At 46.2% G+C, this 15663-nt stretch overlaps 1 protein-coding gene across 1 annotated transcript in view; it reads left to right on the plus strand.

Annotated features, from left to right (window-relative positions):
• FRMPD2 (FERM and PDZ domain containing 2) overlaps positions 1 to 15663 on the plus strand; it is an 89110-nt gene that overhangs the window by 26530 nt on the left and 46917 nt on the right. Inside the window, exons 5-12 of the mRNA XM_029912968.1 lie at positions 739 to 913; positions 1640 to 1790; positions 1889 to 2027; positions 3441 to 3593; positions 7028 to 7213; positions 8508 to 8664; positions 12260 to 12470; positions 14881 to 14984. Coding sequence (XP_029768828.1) covers positions 739 to 913; positions 1640 to 1790; positions 1889 to 2027; positions 3441 to 3593; positions 7028 to 7213; positions 8508 to 8664; positions 12260 to 12470; positions 14881 to 14984 — 1276 coding nt within the window. The remainder of the gene's footprint in view (positions 1 to 738; positions 914 to 1639; positions 1791 to 1888; positions 2028 to 3440; positions 3594 to 7027; positions 7214 to 8507; positions 8665 to 12259; positions 12471 to 14880; positions 14985 to 15663) is intronic.

The raw sequence follows: 15663 nt of genomic DNA on the forward strand, positions 1-15663 counted from the left end.
CTTACCAAAATCTGCCTTCCTGAAATCCATTGTCTCTATTTTGCTGTACTCCCTTCTACCCTTCCTTAAAATTGTGAACTCCATGATTTCATGATCACTTTCACCCAAGCTGCCTTCTACTTTCAAATTCTCAATGAGTTCCTCCCAATTTGTTAAAATCAAGTCTAGAACAACTTCCCCCCAGTAGCTTTTTTAACCTTCTGAGATAAGTTGTCTGCAATGCAGTCCAAGATGGAGCCTCATAATCAAGCCTCAGTTAGGGAAGGTCATTTTGATGCAAAACTTTGGGGAGGAGGATAGATGTCCTCTGAGATTACACAGCACATCATGTACACTATGCTGCCTATGCTAAAGCAGTGAACACCTGTAGTGTATTTCCCAGACAAAAAACTTCATTAAGCTGGAGCTAAGGCTGAGAGCACGTAGCAGGAATGTTGTGGTAAAAATCCTGACAGGAATATCAGTGTTATGAAATAAACAAGTACTGGAAACCCAGGAGCTAAGGTCCAACTTGAAAGAACCCCAGACGCTGTCTGGAAATGGTTGTTTGTTTGCCTGGGGACTCCATACATTTTCGAAAAGTTTGAAATGCTTGTGACATGACTAGGCAGCAGCAGTCCTTGCAACTGATTCCCTTCGGCTGGGCCATGGGACCAGGAGACCCAGAGACCAGGAATCCGGTAGGTGTTTCTGCATGAACACGGCACTCATTCTCCACTCTCCGGTTTGTGTTTTCAGACTAAAAAAGGGAAATCCTATTTGTCTCAAAGGGACCTCAGTGTGATTCTGCTCAGTGGGCAGTGCCTCGAGGTGAAATGTGACATCAAGTCGAAGGCGAGAGATGTTTTCAATACGGTCGTGGCCTACGCAAACCTGGTGGAACATTTCTACTTCGGCTTAGCTTACCTGAAAGGTACATGGCCATGTCTAGTGGCTGCACAGTGGCTCGTGACGATAGGAGTCATGCTAGTCTGTACTGATTAATGTGAGTGGAACCCTTTGAGATCCTCAGGTGGAAGGCATTTTAGACGTTCAGTTTCAAACAGGATTAAGCCCCTCTGGTGTAAACCGTGTCCACTGCAGGAGTGTGCACCAGTGCAGCTACGTGATCTCAGTGTAGATAAGGCCTTCTACCCAGACTTATCCTGAGGTAGGGCAGAGCCATGTTGTTCCATCAGGAGTTCCAGGAAGCTCTGTGCTTCAGGTGGGCCACATGCCTCCAAAAGCTTCCTTGTCCAGAGGGGGAGTGTAATCTCAGCTACTCCCCTTAAAGAGCCCACCCCTGGCCCTTTGGAGTGGCTAGCACCCACAGAGCACTGATAGGGAGCAATCCTTGCACGCACAGCATGAAGATTGTGTGAAGTGTCAGGATCTCTTTGTGCCCTCCCCACCTCTTGAGTGTCAACAAAGGGCCAGCCCCATCAAACGTCTGGCTAGCTGTACAGGGAGTTATCCTGGGTATTTCCAGGGTGGAATAAGCCATGAATAACCATCTTGGAGGGCCGCTGTGGTCTGTGACTCTCTGAGCCCTTCCTGGTGATCTGCTGAAGGAAGGGAGGGGTGCAAGGGGTGGATGAAAAGCACCAGAATTCTGCTCTATCGAATGATCTCCGTGTGCAACCTCAACTTCTCATTTCAGGTAAAGAGTTTTTCTTTTTGGACGATGAGACCAAACTCTACAAAGTGGCCCCAGAGGGCTGGAATGACCAACCCAAGAAGAAAACCTTCATCATTAACTTCACGCTCTTTCTGAGGATAAAATTCTTCGTCAACCACTTTAACGTCATCCAGTAAGTGCCAGGGTTCTGTCGGCAGCCAAAGAGGAAGGTGGCATTTAATATTGGTGTTCGAAGCTCTTGTGACATTCCCAGTCTCTCTTGTTTTCCAGACATGGGCTGACAAGGCATCAGTTTTACCTGCAGCTTCGTAAAGATATTCTGGAGGAGCGGCTGTACTGCAATGATGAGACCTCCCTGCAGTTAGGTGCTTTAGCCTTGCAGGCAGAACTTGGAAATTATGCTCCTGAGGTACGGTAAATAATACACCTCTTCTTAGAGGTGTCCGCCATCAGCCTGTGTGGCTTTCCCCATCACTTACAGTTAAGATGCAAGTTAAATGGCACCTTGATTTCAGTTCTGCTGGCATTTCTCAGTAGAGTGAGTGAACCCGAAAGGATTCACGTTTCAGGTTCAGATTAGTTGTCCCTAAAGTTTGCCTGAGTATGCAGCACTCCTGAATCTGCCAAGCTTGGCTGGAAATCTTGGAGACTGGTCCTTCTTGGGAGATTCCTGGTACTTCCTGCTTGCGTAGTAAGGCCAGAAATCCCAGAAGATCTCCAGAGTAATTCCAGCCATGGATGCAACTCAGAAGTGCAGAGGGGTTTGCAGAGATGGAAAAAATAAGGAAGAGATTGAAACTGAACATTTCAGCCCCTTCTAAGAGTTGCCATTTGGGCTGGGTTGTAGGAAGAGGCAAAGGTACAGGGATGTCAGTGCAGATATTTCTGAACCAGCTATCCAATCCCTGGGTATAATAAATTATGTTTTTTCCATATACAAAGAGCAGCTGTTTAAGTCCAGGGCCAGACCTCCAGCTGGTGTGACTCCATCACCTGAAGTGGAAGTACATTGATTCATACCAGCCGAGGATCTGGCTCTCAGTCTCTGTTGTTGTTTTCCTTAATCTAATCTAAAAGTCAAGAAAGAACAGAAGTAAAGTACCCATGATAGGGAGCTCACTGGGAGTGTTGTCCTCTGTAACAGCTGCAGTAACTCTGAGAACAGAATGGCTGCTGTCTCTGGCCACAAGCAGTTTTAGAATTTAAAGGTGCAGTACACAGAGAACAGAGGCACTACATGTTGCCATGTACGCTGGACAATACAGATAGAGTTTCCAGACTACAGTGTAGGCTATATTCTGCATTGTCTTGTGCAGTTGTCTTAGGGAAGGAAAGGGGGAAGAAGGGCTTTTGACCTCTCTTCCACCCTCTCCCAAGAACACCTGTGCAGGACCCAGAAAAAATGGGGCTAGTTTTCTGAAAGCATGTTGGGGGCCAGCTGACAGAACTAATGGTGCTCCAAGAGCAATGGAAGCCAGAGCCTCTCCCCTCATGAACCAGTTAGTAGCCAGAGGCCGGCATACAGAGGGAGAGATGCTGCACACTTATGCAGTGGATGTGAGAAGCTGTGCTCCTCACACTCCTCTGAGGCAGTCTCCTTGCATCTGTCCGCTATGGCTCTGCATCCCATCCCTCCCGTCACGCCTCCAGGAGCAAAAGCCAGAATGGGGCCCCACGCCAAGTCTGATGTTGCACGCTTGAGTTTGCTGCACCCTCCCTTCGACAGCTCTTCCGCTTTTGTGTGAACTGTATTTTCAGCCCTATCTACAGCACCTTGGGAACTAACCTTTTCCCCTTTCATTTCTCCATTTCCCTCCCGAAGATGCATGGGAAGAACTATTTTCGCGTTGAAGACTACGTTCCCGCGAGCCGGATAGAGAAAATGACCCTGGCATGCATACAGCGAGAACTTGCCAAACTGCACCGCATGAACCACTCCCTCTTTGAAGATGAAGCCGAGCTGGAATTTTTAAGGGTATCCTCCAATGCGTCCAACTTTATTTATTTATTTTGCAGTAGAAGGGCCCTGTCTCTTTCTCCTCGGGCTGTTGTTTCCCTGTCGCTGGTCTGATATGACATCACAAAGGTGGCAGAACATGTGTGCAAGCTGAGAGTACGTATTGGCAGGTTAGGGATAGAAGTCCTTTCAAAGACATTGGAGTTAGCAAAGCAACCATGGAAAAACCAGGACATTCAGAGTTATGGATAAACAGACAAGACACTTAAAGGCTGATTGCGGTTACTCTATTGCTATGCACTCCTGCTTTTCTCCTGCCTTAAGTGCAAGTGACAGGGGAAGAGGGGGCAGAGAGGAGCGAGTGGCAGGTACCTGTATCCATCACATGCTGGTTTCTCCCATCTCCTATACAATATTTCATCTCTGAGCTTTCCCACTGTGACCAGAAAGCTTTCACTGTGGTAGTGCTAGGGAATGGTATCTCCAGGGTAGCTGCATTTGCCAGTTGATTTTCCAATCACACACTCTCCTGATAGCAGGATCCTCTCTTTGGGAAAATTTTAGTTGCTCTGGGGTCCATTCCTGCAACCCTCTCCCCATTACTGCAGTAGATGAACTCTCTGTTCGACCTGGTATTTAGCTGTGACACTCTGGGTACCGTTTCCAGACTCGGAGAAGAGCCCCTGTGTAGCTCAAAAGCTTGTCTCTCATATCAACAGAAGTTGGTCCAATAAAAGTTATTACCTGACCTACCTTGTCTCTCTGATATCCTGGGACAAAAATGGCTACAACAACACCGTTGGTCTAGGTGTGAGTTATTTGTGTGTGTGATTTTTACCTTGTCTTTTCCCTCCCCTTACATCTGAAATATCTGGGATCAGAGTTTCTCTGAACATTAGCTGTTTTGCAGCAGTGACACATGCCTTTATTTATATAATCAGTTCAGCTGAGTTGCTGCTTAATTGTGTTAGTTTATTGTCTAACACTGTCACTGGAATTGATTAGATGGGCTGATTTCTCTCTCTCTCTTCTGACTTTCAATTTCATGTGAAACATAGGGCCTTCACTGCTGCCTTCCATCTTTGCAGGTCTCCTACTGCAGTCTGTGTCTTCTCATGTCATTTTGATAGCTTTCAATTCTGCTTCTACTGTGCCTTTCCATGTTATCCTTGGTCTACCTCGTCCCCTCTTGCCCTGAGAGTTCCAGTGCAACACGTCTCGTTATGTTATTCAGTCTTTCCTTCATGTATGTTCAAGCCATCTCAATTTTCGTTCCATAATTTCCTGTATTATCAGTTTCTGTTTCATCATCCTCCAGAGTTCTTCATTTGTGAATTCTTTCTGGCCATCTGATACTGAGGATTTATCTGAGGCAGCTGTTTATGAGAACTCGTAGTATAGATAGCAAGGTCTTAATAAGTCTCCAAGTTTCTGCACAATACCGTAAGACCGATTTTTAAAATGGTGTTAAATCTTCAAAGTTTAGTTTGGAGGGCAAGATTTCTGTTTCTCCAGGTCAGCTTTAGAGTTACAAAGGCATGTCTGGCTTTCGCTGTTTTGGCTTTATGTCTTCGTTTGTTCCACCTGTTGTACTTACAGTGCTGCCAAGATACGTGAATTATCAGACCTCTTCTCCATTAGCTGCAGAAAGTATTCCTGGTGTTTCATGTTGTTTGTTGATTCTCATGGTATTAGTTTTCTTGGTGGTGATTAATGACCATCCCATCATGCATAGAAAATCCAGTGAAGAAAAATAGCTTTGTTAGTCTGTGTTTCAATGACGATGTCTGTATAAAGTGTCACCAACATGCCATATACTTGGTGAGAAAGTTAGTGCATAATAGGGTGACCAGACAGCAAGTGTGAAAAATCGGGACAGGGGGTGGGGGATAATAGGATCCTATATAAGAAAAAGACCCCAAAATCGGGACTGTCCCTATAAAATCGGGACATCTGGTCACCCTAGTGCATAAAGCAAGGACATGCAAATTCTTCCTCCAAATATGAAACGGGATTTAAAGACTAAGGCCAAGATTTAGCTATTGGTTTTGAAGGTCTCAGATTTTGTGTGCCCAGTTTGACTCACCGTAAACGGTCCTGATTCTCAAAGGACAGACGCTGAGCACGTTCTGAAAACCAGGCCCCTTTAAAGTGGCTCATGTTGGTCTCCCAAAATCTTTTGAGAAGCTTGGGCTAAGAGGCTGGATTGGCCTGCCGGAGAATGGACTAGACCACAAGTTCTCAGCCAAGCTTTGGCCTACAACTCACAAAATGGATGAAAAATCACCCTGTGGCTTGCCATATTCCACCAGCCCTTTGCAAGGGATTGTAAGATTTGAGTCACAGGATAATTGTTGAACATGTTGTGGCAGGGTGAGGAGGTGTAGAGATGTTGGGGTGAGGGGTTGTAGAATAAGGGGACAATTGGGTGCTTCTCCTACTCTACTCCAGCCTACATACTCAGCTCCGGGGCAGGGACAGTGCTGGTCCCCCCGGCTGCAGTGCTGGCTCTTTGAAGCACTGCTCCCGCTCCCCTGGAGCTGAGCCTTGTGCAGGAAGGGCATGGGGCTGAACAACGGCTCTGGAATTTGGTGGAGTCCTGGTGGGAACCAAATTCCCCTCCCCAAAGCTGCTGGCCTGCACTTCAATTACAATTTAGAGAGCCCCAGAGCTGAAGCTTCCAGGTGAGTCAGTAGCTTGTAATGTATATTTAAAAAAAAAAGAAGACCCATGGGGCAGTAGCTCCGAGTGAGATTATTGAAGGCAGAGAGCTGTTTTTTCCTTGACGCTAAGATTTCCAGAGGTTCTTTACGATGCATAAAGCAAATTCCACTATCACATAGTGCCGGGGCAGCCTTGACTCCTGATATCAATCTCTTAGCAGTTTTAGCACTATCGGTGTGTTTACTACATTTTGTATTGTTTTGGTCTGATCATGGGAACAAAGGCCCAGAGAAGAAGGTGGGAAGGAACAAAATTGAATGTTCGTGGAGCGGCATTAACCCCCGAGCAGACTTCTACTCAGGAATCTGCACTGTGTCTAAGTAGCAGTGATACTGAGTACATGCATCCATTGTAATTGTCAGAGCACTGTACAGACAAGTAACGAGTCCTCACAGCCTCCCCTGTGAGGCAGGAGGGGCAGGGTTATGGCCATTTTACAGATGGGAAATTGAGGCAGGGAGAAGTGACCTGACATCCCCTAGATCAAATGGTGAGTCAGTGAGAGAGCTGGGATGAGAATTTTGAATGGGTTTCCAAGGCTTAAAGAGAGTGGGAGCACGCAAGGGAGCCACTGCTCCCCATCTCCCCATCACATCGTCTGCCTTGGTTCCCCCTGGGTTTGCTCCTTTCTGCTCATGTCCTGGGATCGCAGCACTGGGCTCTGTGTGATATTTAGCATTCATTGCACATAACGCTGAGTAAGTGCACCCCTCTCCCTCTCTGCAAAGGTGACTCAGCAACTCCCGGAATATGGGGTGCTGTTCCATCGGGTGTCCCAAGAGAAGAAGGCAACCGGAGGGGACACCGTTCTGGGAATCTGTGCCAAGGGCATCATTGTGTACGAGATGAAAAACCACACCAGAATTGCCAGTTTAAGATTTCAATGGAGGGAAATGGAGAGGATTTCAGCTCAAGTGAGTGTGATCCCACTGATCCCCTACCCCTCCACTCTGGGTTACTCCCCCTCGATCTGTTCCTTTGGTAAATACAAACATCTACTTCAGAGCCAGGCTCAGAATCATTATGCACAAGACGTGCCCATTTTTGACCCAGTTCAAAAAACATTGGGATCCAGCTGTGGGGTTCTGAGCATCCCAATGCTCAGTGATGGTTGGATCTTGAGTTCTGACCCACTGCTAGGGGCTGATGTTCACCCCCTGTAAGACTGCATAACCTAGACCGGGGGAACATTTTTTCATGCAAAACCTTTTTTGGACAAAAATGCATATTGAGGTCAACCAAAACAGTTCACAAATTTGAGCCGATTTCAGTCGGGGGAGGGAGGGAAAGTTTTTTTGGGGGAAAATGTCAGAATTTTTTGTTTTGGAATTTCTCCCAGTTTTCATAGATTCCAAGGCCAGATCTTGGAGAAAAACATCCTATAAAACCATGTGAAAATGTGTTAATGCCCCCCACCCCCAGAAATGAAACAAAATATTTCATTTGACCCCCAAATTAATTTTTTTCTTTTTTTACTTTTTTGATTCTGCCACCAAACTGAACAATGAGCTATTCACATGGTTCTAGCATAGCCCTCAGCGTGGGCCATAGCAGAGGGATTCTATCAGACAGCTGGTAGCCTGCTGCTCTAACCCATATCCATTTCTCTCTCCCCTCTCCTCTCCACCTTTCCCTTTTTTTGACCCCTCTGCTACTGTATTGGGCCACTGTGGCAATTGTCCCTTCCTCTCTCAGATCCCTCTCTGTGTCCGTCCCCCGTCCCCCCGCCTCTCTATATGCTGATGTGCTATGAACAGTGTTGTGGGACTGCAATACCACCCCCCACCCCGCCATGGCATTCTGACATTAGAAGTGTATCAGCCAATCACCACGCAGCCACCCACTCCCTTCCCACCACTAGGCTGCTTGCCCCTTTAATGCATTTGCAGTCTGCAGTCCGACTGGCTAAAATGTCATCATTCTTAGGTCCAAGTTTTCTCATGCCTACTGATCCTGCTGCCACTGAAGTCCATGTCAGAAGTCCCACTGATTTCAATGGATGTCAGGATAGGACCCAAATGCAAATGAGTGACACCCCACTCACCCATATCAGAGTTGTGGAAGGAGTTCATTGCACTTACAGAGCATACACCCAGGCCAGATATATGCCTGGACAAACTAATATGATTCTATCGGGAAGCTTTGCATTCCCCTGGGTAATGTCCTGGGTGGAATATAAAGTGAAAGGTGCATTTTTATTTCCTTTAGAGAAGAAAGTTCATGATCGAAAGCAACTTCAGTGGCAAAAAACACACGTTCGTCACCGACACAGCAAAGACTTGTAAATATATACTGGACCTCTGCTCTGCCCAGCACAAATTTAATGCCCAGATGCATTCCAGGCAGCTTCAGCAAGCTTCTTCTGGTGAGTGTCATAGATACTGTCTGTCACACGGGGAATAGGCAAGGGCAGATTTGGTAAGGAATGGAGGAAACTCAAGGAGAGGAGAGATGCTGGCTGGGTAGGCACTGAGCTGGGAATCAGAAGATCTGGGTTTGCCATTTGGCTCCACCACAAACTTCCCATGGGCCTTGTGCAATCAGTTCATCTCACTCTGACTCAATTGTCCCTCTGTAATGTTTCCTGACCTCACAGGGGTTGGGGGCTGTGAGACTGAATTAACATCTGGGAGGTGCTCTGGTGACGTGTGCCATAAAACTAGGTTAGTATGAAATAAAGCTTTATTATACTTAGCTGCAGGAACCCTGCTGGGAATTTTAAGGACAACAGATCAGATCTAGCCCTGGTGCAAGCAGAGACATGTTCCATTGTAGTCAATGGCTGTTGTGCCTACTTGTGCAAGGGCTGAATTTAGTCCATTAGGAGTTTTTGCCTGAATGAGGACCAAAAGTGAGGTTTATTTGGTCCAGTCTCGGTGCAGGGGGTTGGACCTGATGACTTCTCAGGTCCCTTCCTGCCTGACATTTCTATGATGTTATGATTGTTATATAGCACTCTGCATCCACAGCTCTCAAAGTATTCTGCAAAGGTGGGTAAATGTAATATATGGGGAAACTGAGGCAGAGACGAGAGGGAAATAACTTGGCCAAGGTTTCACATACCTCTATTGATTTCAGTGGAGCTACACCGATTCACAGCTGAGGATCTGGCCCACTGACTTCAATGGAGTTATGCCAATTTCTGCAAGCTGTAGATTTGGCCCTGTGAGTCAGTGGCAGAGCTAGGAACCCTGACTCTCATACGAGTTTGCTAGCCATTAGGTCAGACTGCCCCCCTCTCGAGTGGAAGTGTTGCATGCTGGGCAATGAGGTTATATCTTGGGCATAGAATGGTTAATATCTTAATCAGTTTATTTCCAAAATTCTTTCATAGGAGACAAAGTTCTTGTTGAACAACTTAATTAACAGGAAATCGCTCTGCAGAGGTGTTAGAAAGTAGCAGAAAGGAGGCTTATGTCTAGGCCCCTACAAAATTCTTGGCCATGAAAAATGCATCACGGACTGTGCAATCTGATCTCCCCTGTGAAATTTGGTCTTTTGTGTGCTTTTACCCTATACGATGCAGATTTCATGGGGGGAGAGGGGGAGGAGACCAGTGTTTCTCAAATTGGGGGTCCTGACCCAAAAAGGAGTTGCAGGGGGGGTCAGAAGGTTATTTTAGGGGTGTTGTGATATTGCCATCCTTACTTCTGCGCAGCCTTCACAGCCGGGTGGCTGGAGAGCAGCGGCTATTGGCAGCACTTTGCCAGCAACAGCACAGAAGTAAGGGTAGCAGTGCCGCTACCCCACCGACAATATCCTTGTGACACCCCCCCCCACACACAACTCCTTTTTGTGTCAGGACCCCTACAATTACAACACTGTGAAATTTCAGATCTAAATAGCTGAAATCATGAAATTTATATTTTTAAAATCCTGTGACTGTGAAATTGACCAAAATGGACCCTGAATTTGGTAGGGCCCTACTTAAGTCCATGGAACCCCCTGTGTCTTAAGGTTCCTTTTATTTCTGATTTAATGCCAGGAAACTGTGATCTGCAGTATACAAATGAGACCTGAGATTGAACCATCAGGCTTGTTGAGCAGCAATATTCTGTAATGAAAATGATTACATTCAAGATATGAGGGAGCAAAATTAATTAGGAGGCAGGAAAATTATAATGCAAGCCCTGATTACAAGCGTTTCAAATCACAGACTGTTCAGTCTTTTGCAAGCGATTAGCCTGATGGGCTGGGGCAGTGGATCCTGAGTGCAGAGTTAGCTTTTCCTTGTGGGTCCTCCTGGATGGATTGGTTCTTTGAAGCATGCAGCAGTGACCCTTGTTCAGAATTAGACCCTCTTTGCAACCCAGCGCAGGTCTTTCCCCAGCAAGGCAGAATCCCTTCCATGCGAGTGGCTAGGAGAGCTCTCCTTTTACTGCTGCCTGGCTCAGATGCGTCCGCCACATTTTCTGCAGATCTTAATGCAGCTCCCCGACTCAGCCATCACTATGGCAACTCTCAGGCTTTGCTGCGAAGATGGACAGTTAACCCTTTCAACAACTCTTAACAAATGCCTCTGATCAAACCCACTGAGGAAATGGGCAGCCTAGGTGTAATGAAACTGAAAAGCAACATTCCAGAGGGCTACAAAAATGTCTAGTAGGGAGAGGCACTGGAGATCAGGGTCAGACAGGGGAGGGAGTGGGGAATGTGCAGCCATATTGATTTCCAGCCCTCCAACTTGCAACCCACATCATCATGGCAGCAGGGTTTCTGTTGTACTTCTAGGTGTGTCCTTAACTATTAGCTGCCCCCAAGTCCACTTTAAGGGGTATTCCAGCTCATTGAGAGGGAACCTGAATAAATTAATATTGACTCCGTCAGCTTTAACTTATACCCAGACTTTCCTTGGGCCTGGAGGCGGGGATGTAAATAGATTAATAGAATTCCCATGGCAGAAGGGAACACTGGGACCATCTAGTCTGACCTCCTGCCTAACACAGGCCAGAGAACTGCCCCACAATAATTCCTAGCGCAGAGCTTTTAGGAAAAAATATCCAGTCTTGATTTAATAATTGCCAGTGATGGAGAATCCACTGCAATTCTTGGTAAGTTGTTCCAATGGTTAATTAACCTCACTGTTAAAAATTGACACCTGATTTCCAGTCTGAATTTGCCTAACTTCAGCTTCCAACCATTGGAGTGTTTCAGACCTTTCTCTGTTAAATTGAAGAGCTCATTATCCAATGGTTGTTCCCGATGTAGATACTTAGACTGTGATCAAGTCACCCCTTAACCATCTCTTTATTAAGCTAGAGTTCCTTCACACTATCACTATAATAAGGAATGTTTTCTAATCTTTCAATCATTTTTATGACTCTTCTCTGACCCCTCTCCAGTGCTGCAGATCCCAAATCTGCCTATCAATAAGGAATTGGTGGTTTCACGTAGAGGTGCAAAGTTAGATGTCGTTCACTGCCACCAAAATAATCCCTTCTTCACTAGTACAGAGTGTGCAGGACTGAGGACCAGCTCCCTGATCCCTCTCTGATGTCGTGGGAGCATGTCTCCTCAGATACACATGTGTTGGGCTGGTGGCCCATGACACAGGTGAGCATCAGCTGATCATAGCTGCTCCAGACCTCTGCAGACAGAACCTTCCAGTTCCATTGACAGATTTTTTAAATGTCCGTTTCAGAGATGCATTCAGGTTTAATGGGGCTGCACACTGCATCTTCCTTAGTGGAGACTGAATTTGCAGCAAAGTTCACATGAATGAAAGCCAAATCCAAATGAAAAACACAATACCTCCTGTGATATAATAGCAAATGCTTGAAAACCCTTTCTCGCACTCCAGCCTCTCGATAGTTTTAGGAATATCAGAACAACTATATATAATGTCAGGCTTTTTGTAAGGCTGGCATGTTGAAAAGGCTAGACAGAAAGCAGTTCTGAACATAAAAGGCTGGAAGAAAGTCAGTAGATTTATCATTTTCTCATTTGCCCTTCTCCCTCAGAGGACAGCAAGTTTATGGAAATAGTCAAATCAAATTCTGCTTATGCAACTCAGCACGAACATCTTGCCCTGATTCAGAGACTGTCCTGCTCAGAAAATGTGCTGTATGGGGCCAACCTGGAGCACATGTCTGCTGGGATGATGAGCAAGTCTTGCGATAACCTCAGTGTGGAAACCAACAATGGGATCGGGGACAAAAGCAATCTAGGCAGGTGAGTTTAAATTGGCCTTTTCCTCTGAATGGGACTAAAAAGCAGATGTTGGTCAACAACTGGGCTTGTGATTATTACTTAAAACCTTTGTCTGACAGGGTGTCAGATTCTACGATCCTGCATGGAGGTGCAGTGTTACTTTTGCTGATTTACTCTGATGTCAGACCGAGAGGGTCCTATTAGCTCCAATCTTGGAGCATATAAAGGTTTGAAAATCTCTGAACCAGAGGGGACTAGGGGCAGACACAGAAGAGGTCCTGTAGTGAGAAACCCTAGAAAACAGCCAAATTTAAGAGAAAACTTAGGTTTATATTTTATTGTTAATTAAGTTAATAAAGGCAAAGAGAGAGATCTCGTGTGTGCATACTCTATACGGAGCACGGTGGGAACTCTGTCTGGACTTGTGTGGTTAAAGTTACTTGGCCTTTTCTGTAGTGTCATACAACCCCACTTCACAATATGCTTCCACCAAAGTGCATCCTCTCCCTTCAGATGTTAACTTGTGAGGCATTCCACCTATAGTGACCACCCACCACCTTGCTTCTGTGCTGTCCTCTTCTCTACCAACTTGTACCATGGGCAGGGGACTTATTTGTTTAGCACCAGTTTCCTGCTCTACACCACATGGTCTAGTCATAATAACAATGTCGCTAGGCTTTGCTGCCATTTGGGCTGAAATTAACTAGTTTGTTTCAGGTCACTGCAGACTTCTTTCAGGTCCCTTGTTTCAGAGCTAGCCTGTACCCTTCGTTAATATTTGTATTGTGTTCACGCCCAAAGGCCGCACCCATCAGGATAGGTTCTCTATTGGGTTAGGTGCTGTACATACACAGAGGAAGACCAAGAGCAAACAATCTAACAAGTAAGAACTTGAGTCAGAACTGGTGTCACGTTCGTTTCCAGACACAAAGAGCAACTCATTTACTTTCGGACTGAATGCCATTAATTTTGGATTAAGGGAAACAATGAAGAAAAGAAAGAACAAAAGTGAAGTCTTCACGAGAAAGCACAGTGTGTGTGTCTCCTCTGTGACAGGTAGCATTTGGCCTGAATGCACAAGGGCAGGGTGTTTAGTCTGAAGAATAGAAGGCGGAGTGGGGACATAACAGTCTTCAAATAAGTAAAATGTTGTTATAAAGAGGAGTGTGATAAATTGTTCTCCTGATCCACTGAGGACAGGACAAGAAGCAATGAGCTTAAATTGCAGCAAGGGAGGTTTAGTTTGGACCTTAGGAAAAACTTCTTAACTGTCAGGTAGTTAAGCTCTGAAACAAAATACCTAGGGAGGTTGTGGAATCTCTGTCATTAGAGGTTTTTAAGAACAAGTCAGAGAAATACCTGTCAGGGATGGTCTAGAATGATAATACTTAGTCCTGGCTCAGTGCCGGGGACTCAGTCCCTTCCTGTCCTTCTATGATTCTATGTTTAAAAGTGCAGTACACAGAAAACAGAATGAGAGCATCTCCTTTCATTGACATTACTATATGCACCAATGTGTGGATGGTTGCTGTAGCTGCACAGGGCTCCTGAGGCCTTTAAGAGATTTGAATGCCATCTGAAGTGCTATGAAGTAGAACAAAGCCTCAGAAGAGAGAGGATCACTATAGAGTCCCCCCATTCCAGGGTACTAGAGTCCCACTAGACAAGCTGGCCATATGCCGTTTCAGGCAGTCTTCCATTCTGACTCCAGGTCCAGTACCACTTTCCCAGTGGCTGGTAGGGGAACCCAGCCCTGTCTGCTACTAAGGGTTCCAGCCCAGGGACCATATGTGTAGCAATCCAGGTCTGCTCAGTCTCAGAACCTGTTGCTGTTTCCCCATACCCCTTCTACCCCACCTGTCTATCTCCTTGCCTATCTCTGGGAGCGTCCTCTGCTCCCCTTCTTGGCCTTTCATTGGACTCCCCAGTCCAGGGCAGGAACCCAGCGTTTACTCTCCCCCTGGATCTTCTCCTTGTCCCTGGCCAGCTCCCTTTCCCTCTAGGGAGTGACTGCAGCCCTGCTTCCTGCTTTCACTTCCTGTCTTTACACTCCTAGCCCAGCTCCTCCCCAAGCTGGGCTTTACCTGCCATTCATGCTTAGCAATTCCTGGTTCCCCTCCAGGTGCAGCGTCTATGGTTAACTGGCTCCTTCGGGCCGACATTAACCCGCTTAGGGCTTGTGTGGGGTAGACACCCCATAGCAGTCCTTTAATGAATGGTCGAGTAGTGGATATCAATTGAAAGCTAATGCCAGCCAGACTAAGCTAAGCCTCCTTCTCACTAAGGAGATCTAGTGGCCTGAGCATATGTACGGATCCAGGAATTGCTCTGTTCCCATCTTGGCTCTGACCTGCTTTGGAAAGTTTTTTGAAGATGGAGAGTGCTGTTGTCGATTTGTTACATTAATGTCAGTCTCCTTTGTTGCCCCTAGCTCCCACTCTGGATTGTCCCAGTCAGAAGTACACATTAGTTTGAATGAAAATCGACAGAGTTATGACTATCTCTCTATCCATTCAACACCGAATACAGCCAGCAGTGAGTATGCTAGTCTGTGACGCACTCAGAGTGCAGCAGTGATCTGAAAAGGAAACATAACAACTGGCACCATGGGGCTCCAGGTTCATCATGTCTCAATGATGGCAGATCAGATGTACTCACTTTACAATGTAAAAGATTGTTGTTCTCACACTCAGGCCTGCAAACTAACCCTGGGCTCAGCGACTCAAGCTGGGTTCTTTATTCCCCCTGCCTTGACACTAGTAATAAGGGCCCGGCAGGCCAAGCTATTCCTCCAGTGATGCCCCATTGTCTTCAGTGAGGTTGCTTAGTTGTATCTAAATGCCTGACATGAAGCAGCACAGGTGTCAGTAAGGGCGGAATTTGGCCTTCCAATGGAAATATAATAACAATTCTGTAGTTGATGCATGAGGCGGCAGAGAACACAGCTCCTACCTCTATGCCCGTGCTGGCACTGCAGGAGTAAAAAGCCATAGAAACCGATGTTAGGCACTGAAGTCAGCAGCTCTGACCCTCAGACACGCCGGGGGTGATCTGATGAAGATGAAGATGTCATTTTTACACAGCCCCTTTTCAGAGCAGAGCCACATTTTCAATGTCCACATTGCAGTAAGTGACATGGTATGACCCCAACCAAAAAGCCATCGCCACAACTGGTGCTGTTTGGATCCCATAACAGCACCTGCCTCCTCAGCCA

The sequence above is a fragment of the Terrapene carolina genome, unplaced genomic scaffold, assembly GCF_002925995.2.
Source record: "Terrapene carolina triunguis isolate 2854851 unplaced genomic scaffold, T_m_triunguis-2.0 Scaffold402, whole genome shotgun sequence".
Lineage (NCBI taxonomy): Eukaryota > Metazoa > Chordata > Testudines > Emydidae > Terrapene > Terrapene triunguis.